Genomic DNA, 24350 nt, shown 5'->3' with positions numbered 1-24350 from the left:
CAAAACAAACAGAAAACAAGCTTCCCCCCCAAAAATCAACACAAGATGTTACATCTACAAATTCATCTTACTGTAGAATCATTTGGCAAATTATAGGTTAGACCCAAAACAGGTATTTGAGATATTGCCTATTTCTTTATTCTAGGAACCATTCATATTCTTTGGTAATGTTGTTTGTCACAAAGCACCTGCCCCCAGGCAGCACACTCTCTTTTTCAAGTCAAAGAAGGCAGAACATGCAACTGTCTTCAGGCCAGCTGGCCATGCTGTCTGAGCTGAGCTCTCTAGTAGTTGGCTGGTATGTCCTCGTTCCAATGTACTTACGTCACAGTCTTGTAGAGTGCCACTGCTAAATTTGGAGCTACTTTTCAGCACAGGCTTCTCAGTATCTCAGAGGCATCAGTCTAAATAGACTAGTACAGGAAAATCTAAGTCAATTGGGTTGCAGTGAACTATAGGAGCTTTTGGCTACCAAATGTGCAATGAAGCCTTACTTTTTGAAGGTGCTTCTGAGTTGAGGAATTCGTGAACATAAGGAAGGATAGTTTTCAAATGTACACAATTTCCCTCAGCAGTGGAGATTTAACATACAACAGAATTATTTAAATTAATTTACTTATTTTTTGGCAGGAGGTTTATGAATAAAAAGATCCATCACCTTTTTCTTCTTGAAGTTCCATGCAATATTGAAGTCAAGCTTTTTTTTTTTCTTCTTTTTTTCTTTTTTCTTTTTTTTTTTTTTTTACAACAAAAAAGGAATAATTGGCATTCTAAGACTTGGATAATCCTTGAATTCTCGTAGGTAGGTGTAGTGTTTATCTTTTGCCCAGATTGTCATCTGAATGAAGCAAAGCAAGGTGAACAGACCCACTGGGAGGAAGAAAAAGAAAAAGATCCGCTTCATAACCAGGGAAAGAACACGCTCTTGTCGCTGACAATGCTTCAGAGAGAAGTTCCAAAACTTTACTCACCTGGAACACACTGAGTCATGACAGTGAAACTGATCCATGTCCCCACCTGTTTTGGCCAAGGAAATTTAAAACATTTCTGATGACAGCATTTGCACTTATGTCTCTATTGATCAAAACCAACCTTGTCCTAGTATAGGTAAATAAAAAAGCCAAGGTCAGCCAGATCATTTTCTAATGTGAATAACCTTTAGCCAAAAAGGTGAACAGTGCCTTGTTATCACAAACAAAACCTTCATGTTTGCTTCCATACTTAATATGACAATTTTAAGCATTACAGCATAGCTTCCTTTTTCTCTGCCTAATTAGTATTTGTCGCTTGTCCATCAATGGTAGGCACAGTAATTTTCTACAGCCTGAGACTTAATGCTGTTCTCATTAACATCTGCTAATGACAGAATGACACTTAATCTTCACTTAAATCAAAACCTGACACAGTCTTTCTGCACGAAAGTGAATTTTACACTCAGTTGCACTGTTTCTAACAAGTTTTGAATTGAGTTGGGAGTTTGGCTCCTGATTAAGGAATATGAAGCAATAAACTGGTTCAAGCTTCTAAACCAGACAGCACCAACACAAACGACTGTATAACTTAGGAAAATGGGGATGAAGACCTGGCAAGCATTGCCTCATACACACTACTTCTCCATTTTCTCTACTACAGTATCCTCTATTTACCTGTGCACTATCTTCCTGTACATTGTGATATTTGTTCCTGGGCTCTCTTACATTTTAAATCCATTAGATGCCCCAATCCCCTCACTGCCACACACCCTCAGTGTCGATCCCCCTATTCCTGCCTGCAAAGTTTCCAGTGCTTCCAAGTGCATTTATATCTTGTCTAGCAGCTACTCTATAGCACAGGCCCAGGTCTGTTTGGCCCGTAAGTACTGCCTCAAGGGTGGACAGGAAGAACAGATAAGTTCCTGTCTGCCGTGTGGTTTCTTGGCGTTTAGAAGAGGAGGGAAAATATACTGGGCTGAACTGTTTCAGAGTTTTCTTCCATGTTTTAACATGCCAAAAGAAATGAGAACTTATCCAGCAAAACTAAAATCTTAACAGCTTGTTTGAAAATACATACCTCATAGGTATAGTTAGGGCAAGACACAAAGAAAAACAGCCACGTGAAAGGATTCTTTGTTGGATATGGGATCTTACGGGTTTTGGATCCTATAGATTAGAAAACAAATCACAAAATATTCATACTCCTAGATATATCATTTCCTATAAAGACAACCCAAATCTGCCTACTCCTGTGTCTCATCACTGTCATAGGGACAAGAAGGATGTGGGAAAACAGGATGTCCTCTGGACCCACAAAAAGGAACAGTATAACTGTGAGGAAATTCTCTGGACATTAGCAAGACATACATAACCCTTTGATCGCAGTCACACCTGTTGTGACTTATGTATGTTTTAGATGTTAGAAGTTAAAGGTGTTCTCTGTTTGTCACAGAGCTGGATTTTAATAGTCATACTTGATAGCTGTTAAGATATTTGGCTCATGCACAAGGAGCTTTGGTCTGCACAGAGATCTTGTGCCCCTCTTCACATAAAGTCAGTAAAATTACTTTCCCTTGCTCACCAATGCGTTGCTTATACCAGCACTTCTGCACTACCTGTGTTTCCTTCTGTGCTACCTGTGTAATTGATACCCTCCAGAACCAGTCCTTTCATGAGACAGCATAACTGTGGAAGTACTGAATGGCTGGACTAAAGCGAAAAATGATAATGTAATTTTTACCATCTCTCCGGAGGTCACTAAGTGCAACATGAATGGAAAAATTTCCAGCTTCACACAGCTGCAAGAAAAGGCATGACAGTTAAAATGCACTTCCCTTCCACTTACTCTTCTTCCCTTTTTTATTTCTCAGGGTATTTAAAAAAAAGTTAAAGAAGTTATTGTAAACAAGATTAAAAAAAGGGAGTTAATTGTAAATAACCAAGATTCCTTTCTGACAGGTGGATGGAATCTTTTTGTTCAAACATAAGACCATATTATGCTCTGTTACAGTATTTATGAGATTTGCCAACAAATGTGGACACTCTGTCCAAAAGATCAAATTTACTTCTTATACAGTCCCCATGAGATCTAAAGGCAATAAATAAAGCAGATAAAAGTAAATCCACGAGATGCTTTCTTTATCTTTTAGCTATGTCTTTAAAAACACCAGAAAACTTGATTTGGACAGTTTTGATTTCTCAAAAGTTATCAAAATCCCAAGGAGGATATGAGTTGAGCTGTAAGTTTTCTTTTCTAGAGTATAATTGATACAAATCATGAAATGTAATTGACTCAGCTTCCTCCACTAGCTTTAAACAATGCTTCCCCAACCAATTATGCAGAAAGTGTATTGAAACAACCCATTTATATGATTATGGATAGTCTTCAGTGTCTGCAAAGCATAACCATTAAAGCAAATGACTGGTCGTCAGGCCTCCTGAGTTTTATTGTCATCTCTTGCAAATAGTTATGTAGTCTCTCTATAAAATGGGAATGGGTTACTAATTCACAGAAATTTCATACCAGGAAGCTGCTTTGAGAACCTCCAGTAATTGACCTTTAGTTTCTTAAAGCAAGTGAACAGCTGGTGTTTTAAGTGAGTTAAACATACATAGGAAAAATGGGTACATCTTTGTTGGCTACACTAATGTTACTTCTGCACATATGGAAATGTTCCTAGGAACAGTAAGAATGAACAGACACTGTCTTAAGAATTTTGCTTCGTAAGAAAAGCTGTAAAAAATGTTCCTGAAAACGCTTGTAAGGAGCAACACCTCCTCCCCTCACTTCCATTTGCTGCTAACAGTTGTATCAAAATGAATGCCTTCCCTTGAAAATAAGCAATGTATTGTCTTAGTTGGCCAGTTCACTAAATTTTATGACCTGTTGTGATTCTTAACACTCAATCAACAGTTCCCAAAAACAAACTCACTGGCTTTTACACACAGTGTCACAAACCAATAGTTCCAGGATTCTTTTAGACTGAGAGAGATCATTTTAGCAGATCAATATCCTAGTCTTAGAATGGATACTTAATCAAAATCTTCCCTTCTGTACAACATCACATTAAAAACTGACAGATGTATCTGTTCTGCATGCAGGTGGTTAGCTTTAGTAGTATGTCCCAAGTATTCTAGTTTTAAGTATCTGCTTATCCTACCCATTCCCCCACTTACACAACATAAAAAATAAACCAGCATGTTTTAGCATTTTATAAAAGGAGCAACAGACCTACCAGAAACATGATCACAGCAAAATTGATCTGTTTTTTCCCATAAGCTACAAAACAAAATGTTTACATATGGTTACCACTAATATACAGCCAATAAAGGATTTAAATCATGTTGAGGGCTTTTATGCTACTTACAAGGAGGAGTGTAAAGAGGATGATTGATGTAATAAGCAAGCCAAGCTGCAAATCCCCAGTAATACAAGCAGTTCTGAAAAACAGTTATTTTTACTTTGTGTCAGTACAATCCTCTTGGTCGGTATTCACTGCAAGGACCACTGATAACAATCAATTGGGCTGATCCTCCAAGTTGCTGATAATACAACAAAAAGTGACAACACTGGGTATGGTAAGGCAGGAGCAGACAACAGGAAATAACAGGAAGGAAGTAGTGCTCATAGAGTAAGATTTCCTTTCAAATATCTCAGAGCTGTTAAATTTATAAACAGTTTTAGGAAGTACAATCCTACTATTGGAAACAGACTTCTCTTGTCTGACAAGCCATTTGGCCAAAGATGATGTGCCATACAGACTGTATGTTAAAGACAGACTTGTTTTGCTAACCCCTGAGACTTTATAAAACCTGATTTAGGCACCGTGCTCTCTTCCTTGCTTATTTCTTTGTATTTATTTGTACAATTTTTATTTGTACAATTTATCGACATTCTTTTTCTCCTTCATCCCATTGGTTTTCTTTCCTTCACATGCCTTAACTCTTCCTCCTTTAAAACATCACACCTGACCTTTCCCTCTGTCCCTTTCACCATATCTTTATTTTGTCCCTTTTGGTGCTGTTCTTGGCTTTCTGTGATCCAGCTTCCATTCTCTAAACTCTGATATTGAAGCTTGCACTGTACTGACTCATTCCTGACTAATTTCAAGCGCTTCATCCAAAAAAAAAAAAAAACCAAAACTGTTTGGTTTTTCCAGTTCTGCCTATTGTGTTTTTTCTCCTTCAGTATCTTGGTGACAGGTTATCTTCTCCCTCCTTATATGTCTGCTGGGAAGCCCTTTCTTGGCCTATTCCTCTTTTTCCTCTATGGTCTCAACTCTATGTGCCATTCTCTTACAGACAGACCTTAAGCATTCTTGACAACTCATACACCTGTCTCCCATCAGTTCAGATTTCCTCCTTCATCAAAGATACTGCAATCATTGAACTGCCCAGAGACCTAAGACAAAATGAAGACCCTTTTGGGTATGCTGTAGTACAAACACGTAATGGTTCCTTGCTCTGGGATTACATATTACTAGGTAACTGATGAGACACAGCAAATTATTAACTAATGATTATAGATCAGGTAGGACAAGAAGGGCAAAGAGATTAAGTATCTTCCCCGTGACGACCTCCCTTTTATCCAGGAAAAGCAGCAGAGCTGGAGGAACAACTCCAGTGAGGAACAATCTAGTCAGTGTCCTACTGATAAACTACTGCTTCCTCCCTAACGTTGATTTCTTCTGCCATCACCCACAATGTACTAACTGCTGTGCAAACTTAGGTAGAAATGGTTTGCTGTAATCTCGGAATGGCACCTTATGAACAACCATCCTATAATTATGAAAGCTGGCACAGGATGGGTCATATGGGAATGGATTTTAGTAAAGTTAAATAAACAAATGATTATGGCTCAGCTCCCAATAATACATGGTGTCATTAAACTGATTATTCATCCAAAGAACGTGCTTGACCACAGTAGTTATAAGTTATACCTCAGTTATAAGAAAAGGAGCTTTAAGATGAGTGGAGTCTGCCACTGCTAAGATCCTTAGCAGTAATACTACAAATGGCAAGCTGTCACTAGAAGCCCTTACTGCTCATACAAAAGCCTCCAGTGAGGTTCAGATAGGAGCAACAGAATATATGCAGGCTTAATGAACTCACTTGAAAGAAGGGAATTTTTTCTGTGAATCTTTCATATTCCAGATAAATAACAAAGTTTTACAATAATCTTTTATAAAGAGGTTTTGTGGATGATCAAGTTGAGATATTGCAGGAATAGTTTATTTATGAGATCTCTAAGTTTAAATATTTCTGGTTAGCATTTTAGTTTTCTCTATTCCGACTTACCATCATTCCTATGATAAACAAGACTATTTCTTAAAGTTCTGCCTACGTTTACTCATATCCAGCATGTTCCTTTCTGTTTGTTTCATTATATTATCTTCTGGTTTAAATGATATTTCTTTAGCTCTAGTTGTTTGGTTTTTTTTCCTCCAGATGTGATCATAGAAAGCAATAATATCCTGTTTTTTTACCCATGAAAATGCTGTGTAAGACCAGTCATATGACCAATCTTTGAGGAATTCCACCGGTAACCTCCCTATTAATAAAGGTATGAGAGATCCTTTTCTGGTACAACCACTGTCATCTTTCCCTTTGTTAGTTCCTTTACCACCACACAGTTTTTTTGTATTAATCCCTGTTTTACTCATACTGAGCCACGTATCTGAGAAATATATTATGTTAATCTAGCATGAACTGCTTTTGATGAACCCTTACTGCATTTTACTGCATCATTTATTCCCATTTCCATTTCCATTTGGTGAACAAAGGATGAAAATCACAAGTCTCATCAATTCCTGTCTCAGGCCCCTGCATAGTGAAACTTAAGTATCTCTTGCTAACTGAAACATTCCGTTGTGCTTGGGAAATAAGCATCTATATTTGCTTTGTACGTGATCACACACTTATATTAAGAAGCTTTGTCTATCATCTGTGTGTGAGAGAAAAAAGGGAAGAGGACGTGATACTTTTCTGACTGGCACAATTCTGGAGTAACACCATCAAAGTCAATGAAATTGTAAAAGCAAATCAAACCCAAGCACTGCTAAGCAGGGAAAACTGAGAGCAACTTTACAGATGAAAGCAAGTACCACCAACCTGAAAAGGTAGAAAAGTGATCAGAATGACTGGTACAAGCAACAATTTTAGCAACTACATTTTGTTTGGTCTGAAAGGAACTAAAAGTTGACATGGACCACAGTGAAAAATGAAGATTTATCACACTGTACAGATTCTTTTTCAAAGTAAAGTTGCCCATAAAACTGTTGTTTAGCATGCATTAGCTACTATTGTGTGAAGAACAAGTCTTTAAGAGATCTGCTAGCCTTTCAACAATCCCTGCATTCTTCTGCTTCAGAAAACACTGACAGTAAGTTGCCAGGGAGGGTTCTTTCTGAGGGCCACTGCTCAGCTATAGACCCTCACTCCATTTAGAAAGCATGAAGCCATCACCAGAACTACCAGAGCCACTGCAAAGCTGTAAGGAGTTAGCCACAAGGTAAAGCTTCAACTGCCTGGAATATTCACTGCCATAATACAAATTCCAAGGGACTGTCTAAATGCAAAATGTTAACTACCCAAATGGTCATACTATATGTTTTTCTAGCTGTAGATGATAATCTCTTGTTTTCCTGAGTACAAAGAGCATTTTTGAATATCACTGTGTATTCTGTTGCTAACATTTTAAAATAACCACAGCCCATACAAAACTGTGCAGCTTTGCAGACAACTAGGAAATAGGGGATCTGCATCTTAATGGCTGCCCTATGCCACAGCAGCACCGATAAGGTTAGGGGGTGCTCCTGGATGAGAAGAAAATATAAAACAAACAAGTTTACTTTGCACTGGAACAATGAAAGGTAAATTAACAGTTGCTTATCAGCAAAGACAGTACGAGGTGGGGAGAGGTAAAGTGACTGTTTTTTGTTTTGTTTTTTTTTAATAAAAAAAACCCAACCCTCCCAACATTGCACCTATCTGTGCTACCTTAAAAGTTAACTTTAGTAAACCTTCACACCCAGGGAGGTAGCTGAGTGGAAAGGAAGGGAGGGCTAAAGGTCTAAAATTTTAAGAGAGCAACGAGAAAACTGTAACGTGAATAACTGTATGGCAACAAATGGGTTATACAATAGTGACATTAAGAAATCTTTTGAAGGAACTACAGATTCATGGGTAAGATTTGCTGCACATTACTACAAACACCACGCCAAAAAATCTGTGCTGCAGAGGCAGAGAATAGGTTGGCTAGGTTGGATTTGTAGGGGGGCTATGGATAGATTCTGTCACAATTTACCTTCACAATATTCCTCAGTGGCATAGTCCCATGGGAGAACCGATGAACAAATATTGTTTCAATCAACCTTTTGATGTAGTGGAAAGAATGGCAGATACATGCCAAGCTAGAAACAGCAAGACAAAAGCATTTAAGAGTGCTTAAAAAAACAAATGTGGCAAGACATCTGGAGTAAGACTACAATGCTAACAAGTAATACAGCTCAAGCCTGCAAACGGACTTACTTAACTACTGGATGTGGGCTTGATGTAAACCTCTCATCCAGTCCATACACAAAAGGCATGCGGAAATAAAACAGAAAATAGATGAACAATGGACCTGTATATTCTATCAAAAACACCTGCAAAAAGAGAGAAAATAATTAGACAGCTGAATCAGATGGTGGTTCTGCTTTGGTTTCTTTGTGATAAGTAATGCAGTGGGATAAACACCTCCACTGACCCAGAATGGCATTTAGAGATGCAGGGAGGGAATAGCAGGTTTGGGCTTAGGCTATGAAATTAGTAGACATGCATACAAATGTTCTGCAATGTATTTGCCTCAGTTGCATACAAACAGCCATTGCCAGTGCAGCTGACACAGTATGGGTATGAAAAGCTAATCACAGCAGCCCAGAGATCATGATAACTGTGCATGCATGTTACATTTATGCAACTCTCACCCTCCTCTTGCCCTTAAAAACTATTCATTTATTTTGGGTTAAAATGAAAGTTGTTGAAGAATTTATCTTGAAGGAAATGAGCTTTCTTTCCAATGAATGAATTTTATTTAAACTGGAAACACAGTTTGCAAGTGTTCACAGGTGACCCCATCTATATGAACAGTTAGCACAGCAGATATTCTGGAAAACAATCAATTAATTCTATACTCAAATAATCTTTCACTGGGGCTGGGTGGGAAGAGGAAACTAAAGAAGCTATTTTCTAACCTAACTTCATTTCAGGTAGGAGTGTATTTCTCATGAGCATCACTTTGTATTGATGTTAGCTTTGGACCAAGCATTAACAGTTGCATTTTCCATTTTTAAAGTGAGGAAGGCAGGTCAGTACTTCATTTATGGAGAAAGAAGGGAAATTGATTGTAATTCCGTCGAAGAAAACAGAACACGTCACTTTTCGAATGTGTTTAGAGTTAATTTACCTATGAGAAAAGATGTTTTCATTTCAACTTCTGTAACAGAATCAGTATTTTCTGTGGCAAAGGTAGGACTTGATTGTCTTTTTTATTTGATAAAACTGAAGCATTTCTTGGCTTACATTTGAATGAACTAGTCTGAAGGGCAGGGAAAGCAGAAGGTAAAGGACAGATTATGGAATTGAAGAAGTCTGGTGTTATTTTACTGTGATATTTTAGTATATATTAATGCATATATGTCTTGGAGTCTACATTGCCATTAGACGTTTTGCTTGTCTTAGTGGTTTATGGCTTGTGTAATAGCTGACTTACTTATCAGCACAGCATTTAAAGTGATGATCTGAAGATTCAGTCTTGCAGATATTTAAAAAAAATTTTTTTTTGCTTCCTGTGAATCCTTGCTACGTCATTAACACAAGATTTTAGTAATGTTTCATAGCTAGGAAATGGTAAATGTGTGGTAAATTACTGGGTACCTTTCCCTTTGTGCTGTGCTGGTTCATTGTAACTAGTGGAAAATACGTGCACCTTGGAGTTTCTGAAGAACTTTCTAGGGTTATTGGTCACCTCACTGCATAAACAGCACTCACCTGCTGAGTGAGTTGTGATGGCGCTTGCCTTTGAGCTAAGAGAGTAAATGTGAGGTCTTTGTGGATGCTAACACTGCAGAAATGATCAGCTGTCATTAGCCTGGCATTAGCATCCTGGGACGCAGCCACATGCAGACAGCTAATTCATTTTACTTTCATGCATTTTCCTGCTGAAGTCAGTTCAGTTACTGACAGGTAAGTTTCTCACATGCCTCTTTGCAGAACAAACTCTGAGTATAATCCTGATTTTGTCAGGAGAGTTACACAGGCCCTCTGAAGCAGGTCCCCAAAGGCATTTAGATACCTAGTTCCTAGTGATTTTGCAGTAGACATCTACATCCATTTGAGAACTTGCACCTTAGTTCAGTACAACCAAACTACCCTGTAGCAAGTTTCCCACTGCTGCTCTCCTAGGGAGCTAGACATTCAGAATATTTTGTTGCTGCTTTCCCTGGTTAAATGAACTGAAGCGATGAGGATTCATTGCCTGCATCCACTATCAGAGCAGACCATGCAGAAATATTGTAGAGACAAAAAGTGATGTAAGGATTAATTATGGAGAAATAGCCATTAAAACGGCTCAGATTTGACACACAGCTCACCGTAGTCCATCCTATCTGTGGCCCTAAATCTTTAAAGTATAAGGTAGCAGTTGTGCCAACAGGGAGGTGCTGCAGGATTTCCTCATCCCTCAGGGACTTTCCTTCTGAGAAGGAAAGAGGTAATTACATCTCAGTGAAATTCAAGTCAATTTTGCCAGCATGCTAGCTTTATATTGTGCTTTTATCCATCTGTGAGATTCTTTGACCTGACATGGGTTTATTGGAATCTAAATAAAACAAACAAAAAAAAATAAGAATGCTTATCCTTAATTTTGATTTATCCCTATAATCATATGTAAGCCTAGATCCTCTATTCAGGATCTCTCTAGTCAGGAGAATTTCCGATCCTATCTGCCTAGTACAGTAGACTTGCTTCATCACTGCTACAGCAGAATTTGCTGATGGGTCACTGTCCGTTAATACAGTTCACTGACCTCGTAGTCAGCTGCACCTCCATCTTTCTCTTCCCCGCTTCTCACTGCTCATCACCAGACACAAGGAAGCTGTAACAAGCTAGGACTGCAAGGCCCTCCTACGGAGGTCTTCATTGCCTCCTTTTTTTCCAAAGCTAGGACATGATTCCACAGGAGCTGAGCTGGTGATCAAGTTTTTAATGCCTGGATTTCAGGGAATCCCAAGAAGGCCAGCATTTTCTCACGGCAAGTCTCACAACTGAAACTCATGTAGGAATCTAACAATGTAGATCTTAGAAGAAGGAAACAAGGTACTCATACGCCTGTTCTTCACAGACAGATTCTACACAATGAATTAATCTTCACCAGCATAATTCTAAGGGAATATATAAATCAAATTATGCTTACTAGAAGCAAAAGAACAAAGTGCTACATTTTATACTGAATGCTAGGATGAATTAGCACAGTTTGGCGATTGGACTTTCTTTTGTGCACCCAGACCACGTACTGAGGCTTCTAGCAGTGATGCCTGCAACTATGCTAATCAAGTCAGTCAGCTGGCATCAGCTTTGTCAGCAAATCCTACATCCATAGCAATGTGTTTTACATTAGCTTACCTCAAAGGAACTGTAATTCCTGTCTGAGAGCAGAGGATTATGTGAATTGATAGCTGTAACTCAGTTCTTTTTAGTACTCCCAGCTGAGCATCACTATGGGAATCATTTCACTGCAGCTAAGGGAAGTTAGAGTCTAGATTCTGTGCTGTCTTTAAAGCAAAGGTGCTCAGTAGTTATAAAGTGCATTGGAACAATGTTCAGACTCCTGAGTTAATTACCAAGCGCCAAACAGATGGATGGAACTCTTTTCAATACTTTCAAATAATTTAATTTGTTCTCAATTCATTTCAGTCTTCATGGAGCTAATACCCATGCAAAGTACACCTTTTACACAAGGCCCCTGCTCAGAGCTTTATTACTCTAGTCCTCACAGGTACTTACTTGGATCAAGTTTTATTGACTGTCTTGCTGGATACCACCGAGGATCTGTAAGACCATACAGAATTTTGTGATATGCAATATTTGTTTTAGATTACCCACTGTTACAATAAATGCCACATAACAAAGTATGATTTTTTGAAGATTTTTAGGAATATTCATTTAACACGAATACCTGTGAGAAATTATGCAGCAGGAAAAATACAAAGGTGTATCAGGATAGTATAAAAATGGTATTGAAATCTCACTGTGATCACATTCATGTGCAAGTTACTTAGCATTATGTGTGTGTGCATCACGTTTCAAGTTCATAATTTTCTCTTATTTATATACTGGATATTCTGATGTGATACAAACTGTTGCAAAAGTTATACTCACATAATTTATGGAACATCAATCTTATCTCCCTAATTGTAGCATTTGGTTCCACCTAGACAAAAAATAATTCATATATATAGATATATATGTAAGATATGCACATTTTGAAAGACAGCTATTAGGTGTAAGGCTATTCATGTAGAAATGTGACTCAAACAACAAATAATATAACTTTCTTACATATAGCTAGGATTGGTATGGATAATTCCAAGTACTTCTTACAGGAAAATGGGAGGACCTAATTTGTGGCATCTGTTTCAGAGGCAGTCACAGTGGCAGTGATCAAGAGTTACTAGAGCAGCATTGACAGTTTGATGGCTTATGAGTGAGTAAGGTACAACTGGCACCATATAGAGAAGTGAGTGAAGTTGTGCTATTTGCCCAAGGCTCCTTTGTGAAAAGGGTTGAACTGCTCTGTAGTGAGTATGAAGTACGCACAGCTGTTGCCTCTCCAATGGCCAAAAAAGGGCTATTGAAATACTTCTCACAAACACTAAGTTTACTTTAAAAAACATTAGTAATTTTAAAATAGCCACCTAGCATTTTGAACAGATTTTTGTTTTACCTTATCTAGGAAGCATAGCTGTTCCTTTGTCTTCCAGTCAAGGATTTCCACCTGATAGGATACAAAATTATAATTATTATTGCCTACATAATCTCTAAACTCTTGGTTGATTCTCAATTTTGCAGTCATTATTCAGAATGAGACACCTTTTTCCTCTGACCTATGGACTGTGTTAAAAACAGTTCTGATGTGTTCAAGAGACAGCTTTAATCATTGACGGGTTCTCAAAGCACTCAACTTGTGAAAAAATAGCACTCTTGCCAAATAAATTGTCTTCCTGGATAAATTCAGAAGCAGAAGCAGCTAACTGATCGAAACACACATTCTGGGGTATTTTGTTATGCTAGAATAAAAGGAACAAATAAGGGACAGAGAAGTTTCATGGTAATCACTAAGGAACAAGTTTATCTTCAGAACTGTTCTGATTTATAAAACTAGAAAGGCAATTTGAGAAAAAAAAAGTAAATGTGTATATACATGCATGTAAGCAAGTATTTTGAGTACACAGAGCATAAAGATTACTATACATTGTTCCCAGAATGTGTGTTAATTATAAAGAGAGTGGAAAACATCAAAAGACATAATCGACAAATGCAGCTAAAGATGTGGACTTCGTAAATCCTTGAGAGGTTGTTATAGGAATATTCAATGTTACTCTTGCCTCTCAGATCACCCATACTAGAAACTATGTATTAGCATTTTATTTTCCAAGTGGTGGTTTAATTGCAGCTCTGAATAGGACAAAGTGGATTATTTTCATGATCAAATGACATTTTGGCAAAAGGTTTTGATTTTAATTAACAGCCAAGCAGAAAAGTCCCCAGATGTTTCAAAGCCCAGTTGCAGCAGACTAGCAAAACTTACCATATAGTTCTTGTGTTTTGTTCTCATCAAACACTTTGTAATGGAACTTTAAGGTACAGCTAAGACTGCAAGTTCAAAGCTTATCTGTCACAGTCACAAATGACTGGGACTATCATTACTCAGTTTGTTTGTTTGTTTGTTTTTTAAATAAATGTCTAATGTTAATTATGATTGGTATTAACTGACCAAGGGGACAGATTAACAGTAGACTTTAAATATGATTCCCTACTAAAAATAGGAGTCATAGTCCAGTATCTTTCTAATAGGATATCTTTGAAGAGATGACTTGGTAGAGTATCTTATTTCCTTTTTTTACTTGTCCCAAACTATGCTTTATCTGTTGGCGTAGCAATGAAGCACTTCAGCTCCAGCCAGAAGTATCCAATCTGATCCCTACAAGGGACCCTAATGCAGTAGTATTTTCTACCTGTGCATTGTAAGCTGTCAAGGGGCATCAAGGGAGGTAAGCACTTTTCCTCCTTTGCAATGCATAATGCATGTGTGCCAGATTATTGTGCTATTACATATTTCTGCCTATCTCCTTTTGAAATAATATAAAGTACAAGTTTTACTGTCTCTCTGGGAGATCACTGTGGGAAAGCAAATGAAGTGGATTCCTTTTCTCTGGGATGCTGAACTACAGCATTCTGACTCTTGCAGCCCACAGAACAGGTACTGTGGGGATGGTAAATATTTTTTTGTCATTTCTGATGCTGAGTTGTTACAAGGGTTATTGAAACCTTCAGTGTATTTCAAAGCTCTCATATCAAAGAACACCACTGGGCAGCCCTACAGACTGCAGCAGCAACCAGTTTAGAAGCCTCCTTCCCATTCCATCCCCACTCCCAGCATATACATATTGGGTCAGAATCCACCCGCTCCACCCTGCCCTGGAAGTTTTAGTCTCTGGTCTTTAGTGTCTGCATTAGAAAAATCCTCTCCAGGCCAATTACAGAGTAATTTGGATATCTGTTCTGCCACCTATCCTCTTTTAATTGAGTTATTCTTGTTATGCACAAGGCCAGACAGAAAATTACAGAACATCTGCTTTTGCTCTGTGGTTTTCTTGGGAGTAGCTGTATTAAAATGTAGGTATTTCTGTGAACCACTGGAATCAGTGTGGAAAATAACCAAATCATCCACCATCTTCTGTATTGCTATTTGGTTCTGTTCCAGCATGTTGCTTTCAAGTGCCAAACTGGCATACCTTCCTGTACTAGCCATTTTCTTCAAAAACCTACGAAGATGATGGATTCAGACTTCTGAAAGTGCACAACGACAGTGGCGAGTGGCAAGGTCACCAGCTGCAATATGGGAAATTCCCATCAAATACGAGGAAACGACAAAAATTGGAAGAGACTGCTTAGAGGGGATATGGAATCTCCATCCTTGGAGGTATTTGAACCTGGACTGGGCAAGCCCACGTGCAGTCTGATGTAGTTGCATCTGCTTTGAGCAGTAGTTCAGCTACATAACTTTCAGAAGTCCCTTGCAACCTAAATTATTCAATAATTCTGTATTTTTGAACACTCATTCCTGAACTTCAAACATTTTAGTTACTATCAGTTACATTCAAGATCTAAGCAAATATAACACATGCTTTCCCTTTTCAGAAAGAGGGAGACAAGAACACTGCTGTAGATTCCATTCCAGCTCATAGAAATTTGTGCGACGACAGAGTGAAAGCAAGGTGACCATTTCCTCTAATTATCATGCCTCTTATCTGTGACAGAACGTCCCCACCGTGGTTAGCAGTTCCCTGCATAAGAGCCAGAAAAGACTAATCCAAGCTAAGAAATGTTATCTTTTCTGAACATAACGGCCAATGGCATGAACCCACATAGCACTGAACACCGTGTTTCCAGTCCTCAGGCACAGCACCAAGTCAGTTAATGTATTGGTTGGCAACAGTATTCAGATACGCAGCAATCTGTTCTTGGAACGCTTACTGATGGGTATCATCCCTTTTAAACATAAATTGTTTGGCTCAGAGCATTTTAATTTCTGAGTGTTTTCAAAGCATTTAGCACAATAGGACACTGACAGTCAGTTTGCACTAGTGCGGTATGACTTGCAGTCCACTTATTTGGTGATTTTTTGATAGGCATTTTAAATTACAGCTTCTCAAAAACTACTTTGAATAGAATGTAAGCAATAGGCAGATTTGTGCAAGATAGCTGAAAGTTAAAACTCTTCTAGAAGTGACTACAAATACATACCTTCAATGTTTAGGAGACAAACTTGTTCTCATGCATAAGGAGCAAAGATTGATAATGTCTTTAAAGACAGAGAAAATCTCTTAATTATTGTTTAGAACAGGTCAAGAGCAAAGAATAATCAATTTATGATAAATGCAGAAAAATTAATTGCAACAGTTAAACTTCTATTCAGAAGGGTGGAAAATTTATTCACCAGGGAAAAATGGTTGAGCAGTGTTAAATTTTTTTAGATAGGTTGCCTTTAATAGGATTACAAAAATACAGTAGATCAAATCCACCCAGTTTAAGGCTGTATCAGGTGCTCAAGCATCAACAGATCTTCAAAAATGATGTGATAACTGTAATGGAAATACAGACACATCATGTCTGTGCATCTTGGAAGTTTTATTTGCAGCCATTTGTACTCAGCAGATTCAGTAAACTCTAGCTTAGTGAGATTTTTTGAACACTGACATAAGCATATATTGTATCGATTTCTTTTTAAATTACTCAGAAAAAAAAAAAATGCTTATTTTACAGTCTTGGAACCAACCAGCCCAAGAAAGAGCAATGCAGAATGAATTAATTCTCCCTGAGCTACTGGACTGCTTAGGTAAGTCAGGTTCCTGTAATTTAACCATTAGAGAAGTCAGTGGTTGCTATAGTTCTAATTAAATCTTTCTGAACATTTAAATTTTCCAATGGAATTAGTAATTTTCTCTATTCCCTTAGACTTTTCTTGAATACTGTGTTGTTTCTGAAAGAAGCAAGCATGCCTTAGTGTGGTCTCCCACTAGGGCATATCAGGAATAACGTTCTTGAAGTCAATAAAGTTAAGCCAAAGGGAAATTGCTGTAACTGTAGTTACACTGAAAAACTGTGTTTGTGCTGCTGCTGCTACAACTGACTTTCAGTCTGAAACTTGCCTTGCATAGGAACGTACAAACCATTGCAGAGGATGAGTCTAAGGATCCATCCAGAATGGTACCTTTCTTTCTGATACAGCCAACAGCAGGTGACTCACAGGAACAAAACACGGCAAGAATGTAGTGAACGTGGGGAGGAGAGAAGACATACAGATTGAGATTTTCCTGCAGCAGAAGTGCTGCCTTTGTATTTATTAGCTTTTTGTGGATTTTTCTTCAATTACTTCTTCCACTTGCCTTTTAAACCTGTGTAAACTTTTAGCATGCACAGTGTCTTGAGGTGAGGAGTCCCACAACCTAACTACATGCTATGTGAGAAAGTTTCTGAGCAGAACCAAGGCAAATGTTTAACCACAAAACCAAATTTCATCATCTTACCTGTGGAGGGCTATACTTTTTTCTGTAATTAGTTCAGCTATGTAAAGCCTTACCTTTCTGAAGTAAATAGCTCACATTTCATGAAACTAGAATCTTATTACATGATTTCACCAAGTATTAAAAAAGGAGATTGTGATACCCATACTCACAAAGTTTCATACAATTAAAATTCACTTTTGTAAAAATCAGATGTCTAACATTTAAAGGTTCACAAGACATACACCAGGTGTTTACTCATCAGCCTCTTAAGTTCTGCTCCTACGTATGCCTGAGAACCATCATCTGGACTATACTGAAACTCAGTATATTTTTATTTCTTCCACCTGTTAGAGGTTTGTGCGTTAGAGGTTATCACAGTGAATTCTGGCTCCTGAAAGCCTATGAAAGCTTTCCAGCTTTTGCTAGCATGACATCTTCCATGAGGATACACAGGATGGGAAAGTAACCAGCACCAGTTAATTCTGACTCAGCGGGTATTTACTTGCATTGGCTAGCACAGCTGCCAATTTCCCAGTCATGCTGAAGACTCAAATCATTCACCAAGTATCACTGTCACTATTAAGCAGATTGGAGTGCTTCCATCTGTGAACCTAAGCCAGCTTTGACGCAATAATAAGTAGACATCCAGGTTTTTCAGTGGCACCTCATAGCCTTTTCAATGTACAAAGGAGACTATTCATAGCTCAGGGCTCTAGTTTATAGTGATTATTTTCTGCAATGAGAATATTCAGGTAGAAGAGGATTATAAATGCTCTGTGCAAATCAGCACTGTGATTTGCGGTGTTGGACTTAGGTATCTACAGTTCCATTACTACTCTTCATGGATCATTTGGTGTATGGATGTCAAAATGTACATCCAGGGTATGCTTTCAACATGGAATTTAAGAGACTGAAGAGAGATTTTTTCCTTTCAATTATTCATTTATTTTTCCCTAGGGGTATTAAGGTTGGGTCTGCTGTCTTTTCACAAGGCAAGAAAAGAAGAAGCGATAGGAAGCCTGTAGCCCTTATACTCATGGGTGAACTCACAATAGTTGCATTTACTTTTTAAAATATATTCTAAAGAAGTCCATTATTTTCTCTAAAACAAGTCTTTTGATTTCATATGTAGCCTTCAAATCCTAAGTGACTCCAGGTACTCCCTGCCAAGTGATGTTTTATTGTCACATTTCCCTGTACAAAATTAAGTTTCTCTCTTGAGTGCCACAGAGAAAAAGGACAAATTGCCTGTCTTTTACGTGAAGCAGCACAAATGACTGTACAAGGTGTTGTTAAGTGCATGGAGAAGTGGTGAGGGAAAAGAAAGGGAGAATGTTTTTCCCCATCTTCTCAGTTCTGTGATAATTTTATGTGTTACTTGTGAAAACAGAGCAGACATTTTCAAATAGCTGGGCAGTTTTTGGCAGTCTCCCTTTAAATGACCGTTCAAACATCTCATATATGGCCTTGTCTTGCTCAGGCTGCTCTTGGAGGATACAGAATCTTAAAATCCTCTGCAGTCCTGCTTTTGGCACTTGTTCTCAGTGTTTCTACTTGATGAGGCTTTAGATGGCATAGCTCTGAGTGGGAGAAGCCTTTGTAACAGGAGCTGTGACATCTCAGCAATGCCAGTGAGGCAGCAGCCATCCCCATTGCATTCAGAAGGTTTTCATCACAGTCAGAAGGGGGAGAAACTTTAAATGCCAGCAAGGAGGGGGGCACTACATTATAGCTTTTAGACTGTACTGCATATGTCAGCTCAATCTATCCTCAGGGAACGAAGATTCCAAAACATTTTGGGTTAGCACAGCTTACAAAAGGCACTCCCCATCCAAACCAGTTAAGGAAGCAAAATTACAACTGAAGCTCTTATGGCACTAATTTTCTACAATGTGAGTGTGTTTGCTCAAGCGTATTTCCTCTAGGAAGGCACAGGGACATACTATTTTCTTTATATGAGATGCTTTTGAAGACTTAAACCTATCAAGTAGAAAAAAGGGCAGAATTCATTAGCCTAACTTCAGAGCTCTGCACTACAGACATTTACATCTGAGCATGTCATGTAAACACCCTTTGTAGGGAAAGGAGAAAAGCTGGCACTTTTAGGATAAGCTTCATCATAAGCTTTGAAACACATCTGAACTAGGTCAGAAGAGCTGTTTTCTAATACATTTAGAGAAATGAACACTCCTAGAGACTATCAGTTATCTCAATACCAGTCTCCACCATAGACCTCTAAATTCTGGGAGGTGAATCTCAAATTATCAGGTGCAGTCCTTCCAGGTATGCACATGTCTTTAAACAGTAGGTGTTCTTGCCAGGCTTCTCCTGAGCTATTAGTGATAAAACAGCTGCGAGGTGAAATTAGAAACATACCAGTGCCCAAAGTAAATAAAACCCATTCTAGCCTTATTGCAGAACAAGAAATGTACAGACAGCCACCTAGACACGGGTCTAGGAGTTCAGGGACCTGACTACATATGATAAGTAGAGGAAAATCACTCAGCCACTCTGGATTTTTGGTTGTTGATCCATTAGGTCCAGCACACTTTGGCTTAATTAGTTGTTGCTCATAATTTTTGGTACTTAAGTTTGAACACAAGCTATTCAAACTAAGTAGTTAAAGGTGATTCCAAAGCTGCACCTGCCTTTACTGGCTTCTTAGAAGTCAGTCTAATACAATGTTGCCTATTTTTGAAGTATTTCTGCCCTTAGCAGAAATGAGGAAGACTCTCATTCAAGGAAGAGAATTAACAGCTGGTGTCTGAGCACTCACAGTCAGACTGGTGTTCTCGTCCATCTTTTTGTTGGTCCATTCACATTTTATTCATGATTAGGGGAAAGGACCTTCCTACATATTCCGTATGAAATTGATTGTAGAATTACAGAATCAATCAGGTTGGAAAAGACCTCTAAGATCACCTAGTCCAACCTTTAACCTTGTACTGACAAGTCTACCACTAAACAATGCTAAGTTCTGTATCTACACATTTCTTGAAGACCTCCAGGGATGGTGACTCAACCACTTCCCTTGGCAGCCTGTCCTAATGCCGCACAACCCTTTCAGTAAAGAAATTTCTCCTAATATCCAACCTAAACCTCCCCAGGCACAACTTGAGGACATTTACCCTTGTCTTATCACTTGGTGCTTGGGAGAAGAGCCCTTGCTACAACCTCCTTTAAGGTAACTGTAAAGTACAAGAAAGTTTCTCCTGAGCCTTCTCTTCTCCAAGAGAAACCCCAGTTCCCTCAGTTGCTCCTTGTAAGACTTGTGCTCCAGACCCTTCACCAGCTTCGTAGCCCTTCTCTGGACATGCTCCAGCACGATATCCTTCTTGTCGTGAGGGGCCCAAAACTGAACACAATATTCAAGGTGCAGTTAGGTACTAGGCATGATAAAATGCGCAAAAAAAAAAATCAACAAAAGAGAAAGAAGCATTCCACCAATAAAACTCCACTAAACTTGTAATAGTCATATTAGAAAAACTTTAGAAAGCAACAGTTTGGTGTTTGCAAAGTGCTTTGTTATTCTTACAAAGAGGTACCACAGAAAAGCAATAAAGGGTAAATGGCTCTGACATGTACAGGGAAAAGCACAGAATTGCAGACTAACCCAAAGCAGGGAACACTAATGTTTGTAATATCAATAGAGATTTTTTTCCCTTTAGGAAGTCTTGGGAAAGGTGGGACATTTACTATCTCTCCTTTCCTAACTTAGGTTTTTTCTCCTTTCATAACTTAGTTTTGAATGTATGGTGAGGAGATGCAGTTCAGCATGCTAAGCTGTCTTGAATTTATAACAGAAAGCAAGTCACTGGGGAGAACAGTGCTGAAAGCGATATGCAGCAGCACTGCTTAGTACTACCTAAGCTGTCTTTGTCCACATCCCACACCCTGAGTCTGCTCAGACACACACTGGCTGTGCCTGGGCAGATCTGTTTCCACACATTATCTGCTGTACAGAGAAAAGGACTAAGACATATGAAGCTGACTTGCAAATAAATTCATGAGACATTCTGAATTTGGATTAGTGTTGCTTAGACACAGGATATCAATTAAAGACACAAAAGATCTGGATCTGCTGCTATTGTTCTGCCTAGTGAGGTAGAGCACACATCATTCCACTTTCTCATGTTTCTTCATCTGTAAAATTAGGCAGTAATTATGTCCATGCTTTTGAGGTCTTCTAGTAATGAGTGCTATAAAGAAGTTCAGTACAACTGGAGCAAAAGAGCAAACCTGCCAACCAGACAATGACTAGAGATGTTTAGAGGGGTATTACACATGTGCCTGATCCTGCATTTGGATATCACAGGACCTTGGGACAGTGATAGAAATGCAGGAGGCAGTGAAAAGCACGGTCATTTTTCCTAAAAAAAAAAAAAAAAAAAAAAAAAAACAAAAAACAGGGAAGCGAGTATTGCAGGGGAAAAGGCACTGCAGGTGCCCACCACGCACCCACAATGGCTAGAGTCAGCTTAATTTGCGGAAGCGTTAGTGACATCCAAAAAGCTTTCATAGCTTTGAAAAGCAACATCTGAACTTTTAGGTCATGGTAAGTAACTACAAAAGCAGTTTTGTTTCTGATTTTTTTTTAGACTCTGTTAATGTTATAGTAACAATTGCTTTGTATTTTGCACAGGGAAAAAAACGCATTCAATTTTAGGTGAGTCCTGTGCTGGAGAAAATGAAGTGTAAACCTGCAGAAACATAGTTAGGATTGCCACCGGTAGGCTAGCACCAACCTCTTTGGGTAACACAAGCCACTCTTAAGAGATTGTGCATTAGCCAACATAATTCCAGCAGAGTTGGTGGGGCTGTTTATGTAAGCGGATCCTCGCCCGTCCCGCTCCCCAGGTGCATGTCACTCCGCACTTGCAGCGTGCACAGGGAGAGAGGGGCCCCAACCCCTTGCGGCCGCGCCAGGCTGTGCTCCTCTGAGCCCCGCCGCGGTGCCGAGCCGAGCCGGGCCGAGCCGGGCCGGGCCGGGCCGGGCCGAGCCGAGCCGAGCCGCCCGGCGGCACGTTCCTGCCCCGAGCCGAGCCACCAGGTGCCCGGAACATTCCTGGTCCGGCCGAGGCGCGCCGCCAGCGCCGCCCCGCAGACCGCAAGGAGCCCGGAGCCCCGGGGCACCGCTCGGGGACCCCCGTCCCCGCCCCGTCCCGTCCCAGGCCGCCCCCTCGCCCCGGTGCCGCCCCGGCTCCCGGCGCTCCCCTCCCGCTCCCGCCGCCCCGCTCCCCCCGGCCGCCCGCGCCCACCTCGAAGAAGCCGGCTCTGCCGCCCATCCTGCGGGCCGCCGCCTCCCGCCGCCGCGGCACCCTCCCGGCCCCGCCCCGCCCCGTTCAGCCAGCGCCCGGCCCCCCCCGGCCGCCCCGCCCCGCCCCGGTGTGGGCGAGCCGCTGGGCCCCGGGCGGCAGCAGCACTGCGGGGCGCTGGCAGCAAGGCGTCCCGCAGCCTTCAAACACGGGGAAAAGCAGGTTCAGAGCCACGACTCGGCGGCGTTTGATTCGAAAGGGTGCTTTATTTTTCTTTGAGAGGCACGGGGGTACTGCAGGAATCAGTAGTGCTTCACGGTGTGTGCCGATCAGAGGTAGAGAAATGAGATAACCAGCAAAACCCACAACTGATCAAGAGCCAGAAAACACCCTCCTTTCTTTTTCTGCTAGCATACCTCCCATTTCTGTGTGATTTGACAGACAGCAGACCTGGGCTGGGTCCCTTCTTCTGTGACGTGCTCCCGTTGCTGTCAGAATTAAGCTCATAGCATTAAGCAGTACAGAGGCTGGTATTGTTTTTTCCTCCAACTAGTATTTATTCCATTATCCTCTTGTGAGAGCTAAAGTAATTAAACATTAGCGGATTCTACCTGCTATAAAGAAACATTGCTTTTTCATGGCTCTAAGTTTCCATTATACAGAAAGGTTTATACCATGCGCTCTTTGGAAGCCCTCTGCTAACCCCAAATTTTATCTGCTTCCATAGGATTATACCCATCAAAGCTTCTTAAACAAAATATTGAAGAATAAATTTCAGATGCACAAAGCATGAGGCCCCTACTAGCAAGCCTGAGGGCGGATCAGAAACATCCAATGGGACAGAATTTACTACCGGTGTGAAGACCGGCTGAAGGTGTGTGAAGGTGTGTGCTCCTTTTCAAGGCAATTATGTGTTTGGATGGTTAGCGCTGGGATCTGGTTAGACCTTCTGGATTTTTATGTTAAAGGAAAACAGAATTACTGCCTTTCTAAAGAAGCAGACGTTCTTTCGGTATATTTGTCTTCCAAATGGCTTGCGTTCATATACTGAGGAAAACTATCTCCAATATGTGAAAGTAATCAAGGTAAATACAGAAAAGCAACCAGAACACAAATATAAAAGCCATTTAAGCTAACCTTCTATCAGAAAGCTCTCGGACAGTACTTCAGACCAACAGGTCGTGCAAACGGTCCCTCCAGATCAGCACGGCGTACCACCTGGAGAAGGAAAACCTGTAACAGACCATTCGAATTCCAGTGCTGACAACATTGCAACCTACAGCCTCATGCTCCCCTGAACCTCACTTACAGATCCCCCCTTCTGAATCTGTAGCACAGAAGGACTTTAGCGCTCAGGGTCCATCATTCCAGAAGAAACCCAGCCTTGGACAAAAAATCCCCACGCCGCAATCCTTCAGGCTTCACCCAGCTGGAGCAAGGTAGCGAGGTTTGATCAAACCTCGGGTTTGATGAAGTAAGCGCTCGGCTCCCTGCGCGGGCCTGGCAGCCCACCCCCTGGCAGCCACCATTCGTCACTTACGGCGCCGCGATCACACTAGCACGGGTTGGGCCGCTTCAGTGACTCCACGGCGCAGCCCAAGCGGCGGTGCCGGGAAGGGGCCGCGCTCGGGGACCTACCTCGGCCGCCATCCCGCAGGACCGGGCCCTTCCCGGGCTGGGCCGGGGCCTCCGTTCCCCCGTGGGCTCGCGGGAGTCCGCGTCCCGCCCGCCCCCGGCGCCCAGGGGGCGCTGCCGCTGAGGGCCGCTGAGGGCCGGGGCCGGGGCCGGGCGGCGCG

General features: G+C 40.5%; 1 protein-coding gene and 1 long non-coding RNA gene across 8 annotated transcripts; one reads left to right on the top strand and one right to left on the bottom strand.

The window, feature by feature from the left end:
* Positions 1–694: 694 nt before the first annotated feature.
* LOC106039444 (very-long-chain enoyl-CoA reductase) lies at positions 695–24329 on the bottom strand. 7 transcript variants are annotated; one of them, XM_048067270.2, is made up of 14 exons: positions 24193–24329; positions 23692–23787; positions 12955–13005; positions 12390–12441; positions 12015–12059; positions 10604–10707; positions 8502–8617; positions 8278–8383; positions 4340–4412; positions 4208–4251; positions 2713–2770; positions 2050–2138; positions 972–1017; positions 695–870 (listed from the first exon to the last, which is right to left on the bottom strand). In XM_048067270.2, the coding sequence occupies exons 4-14, from the start codon at positions 12403–12405 to the stop codon at positions 743–745; spliced, it is 825 nt and encodes a 274-aa protein (XP_047923227.1). In that variant the 5' UTR covers positions 12406–12441; positions 12955–13005; positions 23692–23787; positions 24193–24329; the 3' UTR covers positions 695–742. The 7 variants fall into 7 exon arrangements, 6 of the variants coding, with proteins under 6 accessions (XP_047923227.1, XP_013042109.2, XP_066857721.1 ...); XM_013186655.3 differs by having other exon boundaries at positions 23692–23772; positions 24193–24325; XR_010833282.1 differs by lacking the exons at positions 23692–23787; positions 24193–24329 and adding an exon at positions 22558–22631 and having other exon boundaries at positions 972–1098.
* Positions 10692–17088, top strand: LOC106039446 (uncharacterized). Its single transcript, XR_010833283.1, has 7 exons — positions 10692–11262; positions 12651–12747; positions 14168–14281; positions 14995–15213; positions 15432–15508; positions 16557–16629; positions 16952–17088. It is a non-coding gene; the product is annotated as an uncharacterized lncRNA (long non-coding RNA).
* Positions 24330–24350: the final 21 nt, after the last annotated feature.

This window comes from Anser cygnoides, chromosome 8, assembly GCF_040182565.1.
Source record: "Anser cygnoides isolate HZ-2024a breed goose chromosome 8, Taihu_goose_T2T_genome, whole genome shotgun sequence".
NCBI classification, from domain to species: Eukaryota; Metazoa; Chordata; class Aves; order Anseriformes; family Anatidae; genus Anser; species Anser cygnoides.
Note: the sequence above shows the minus strand (reverse complement) of the source record. Positions and strands in the feature narration are given on the sequence as shown.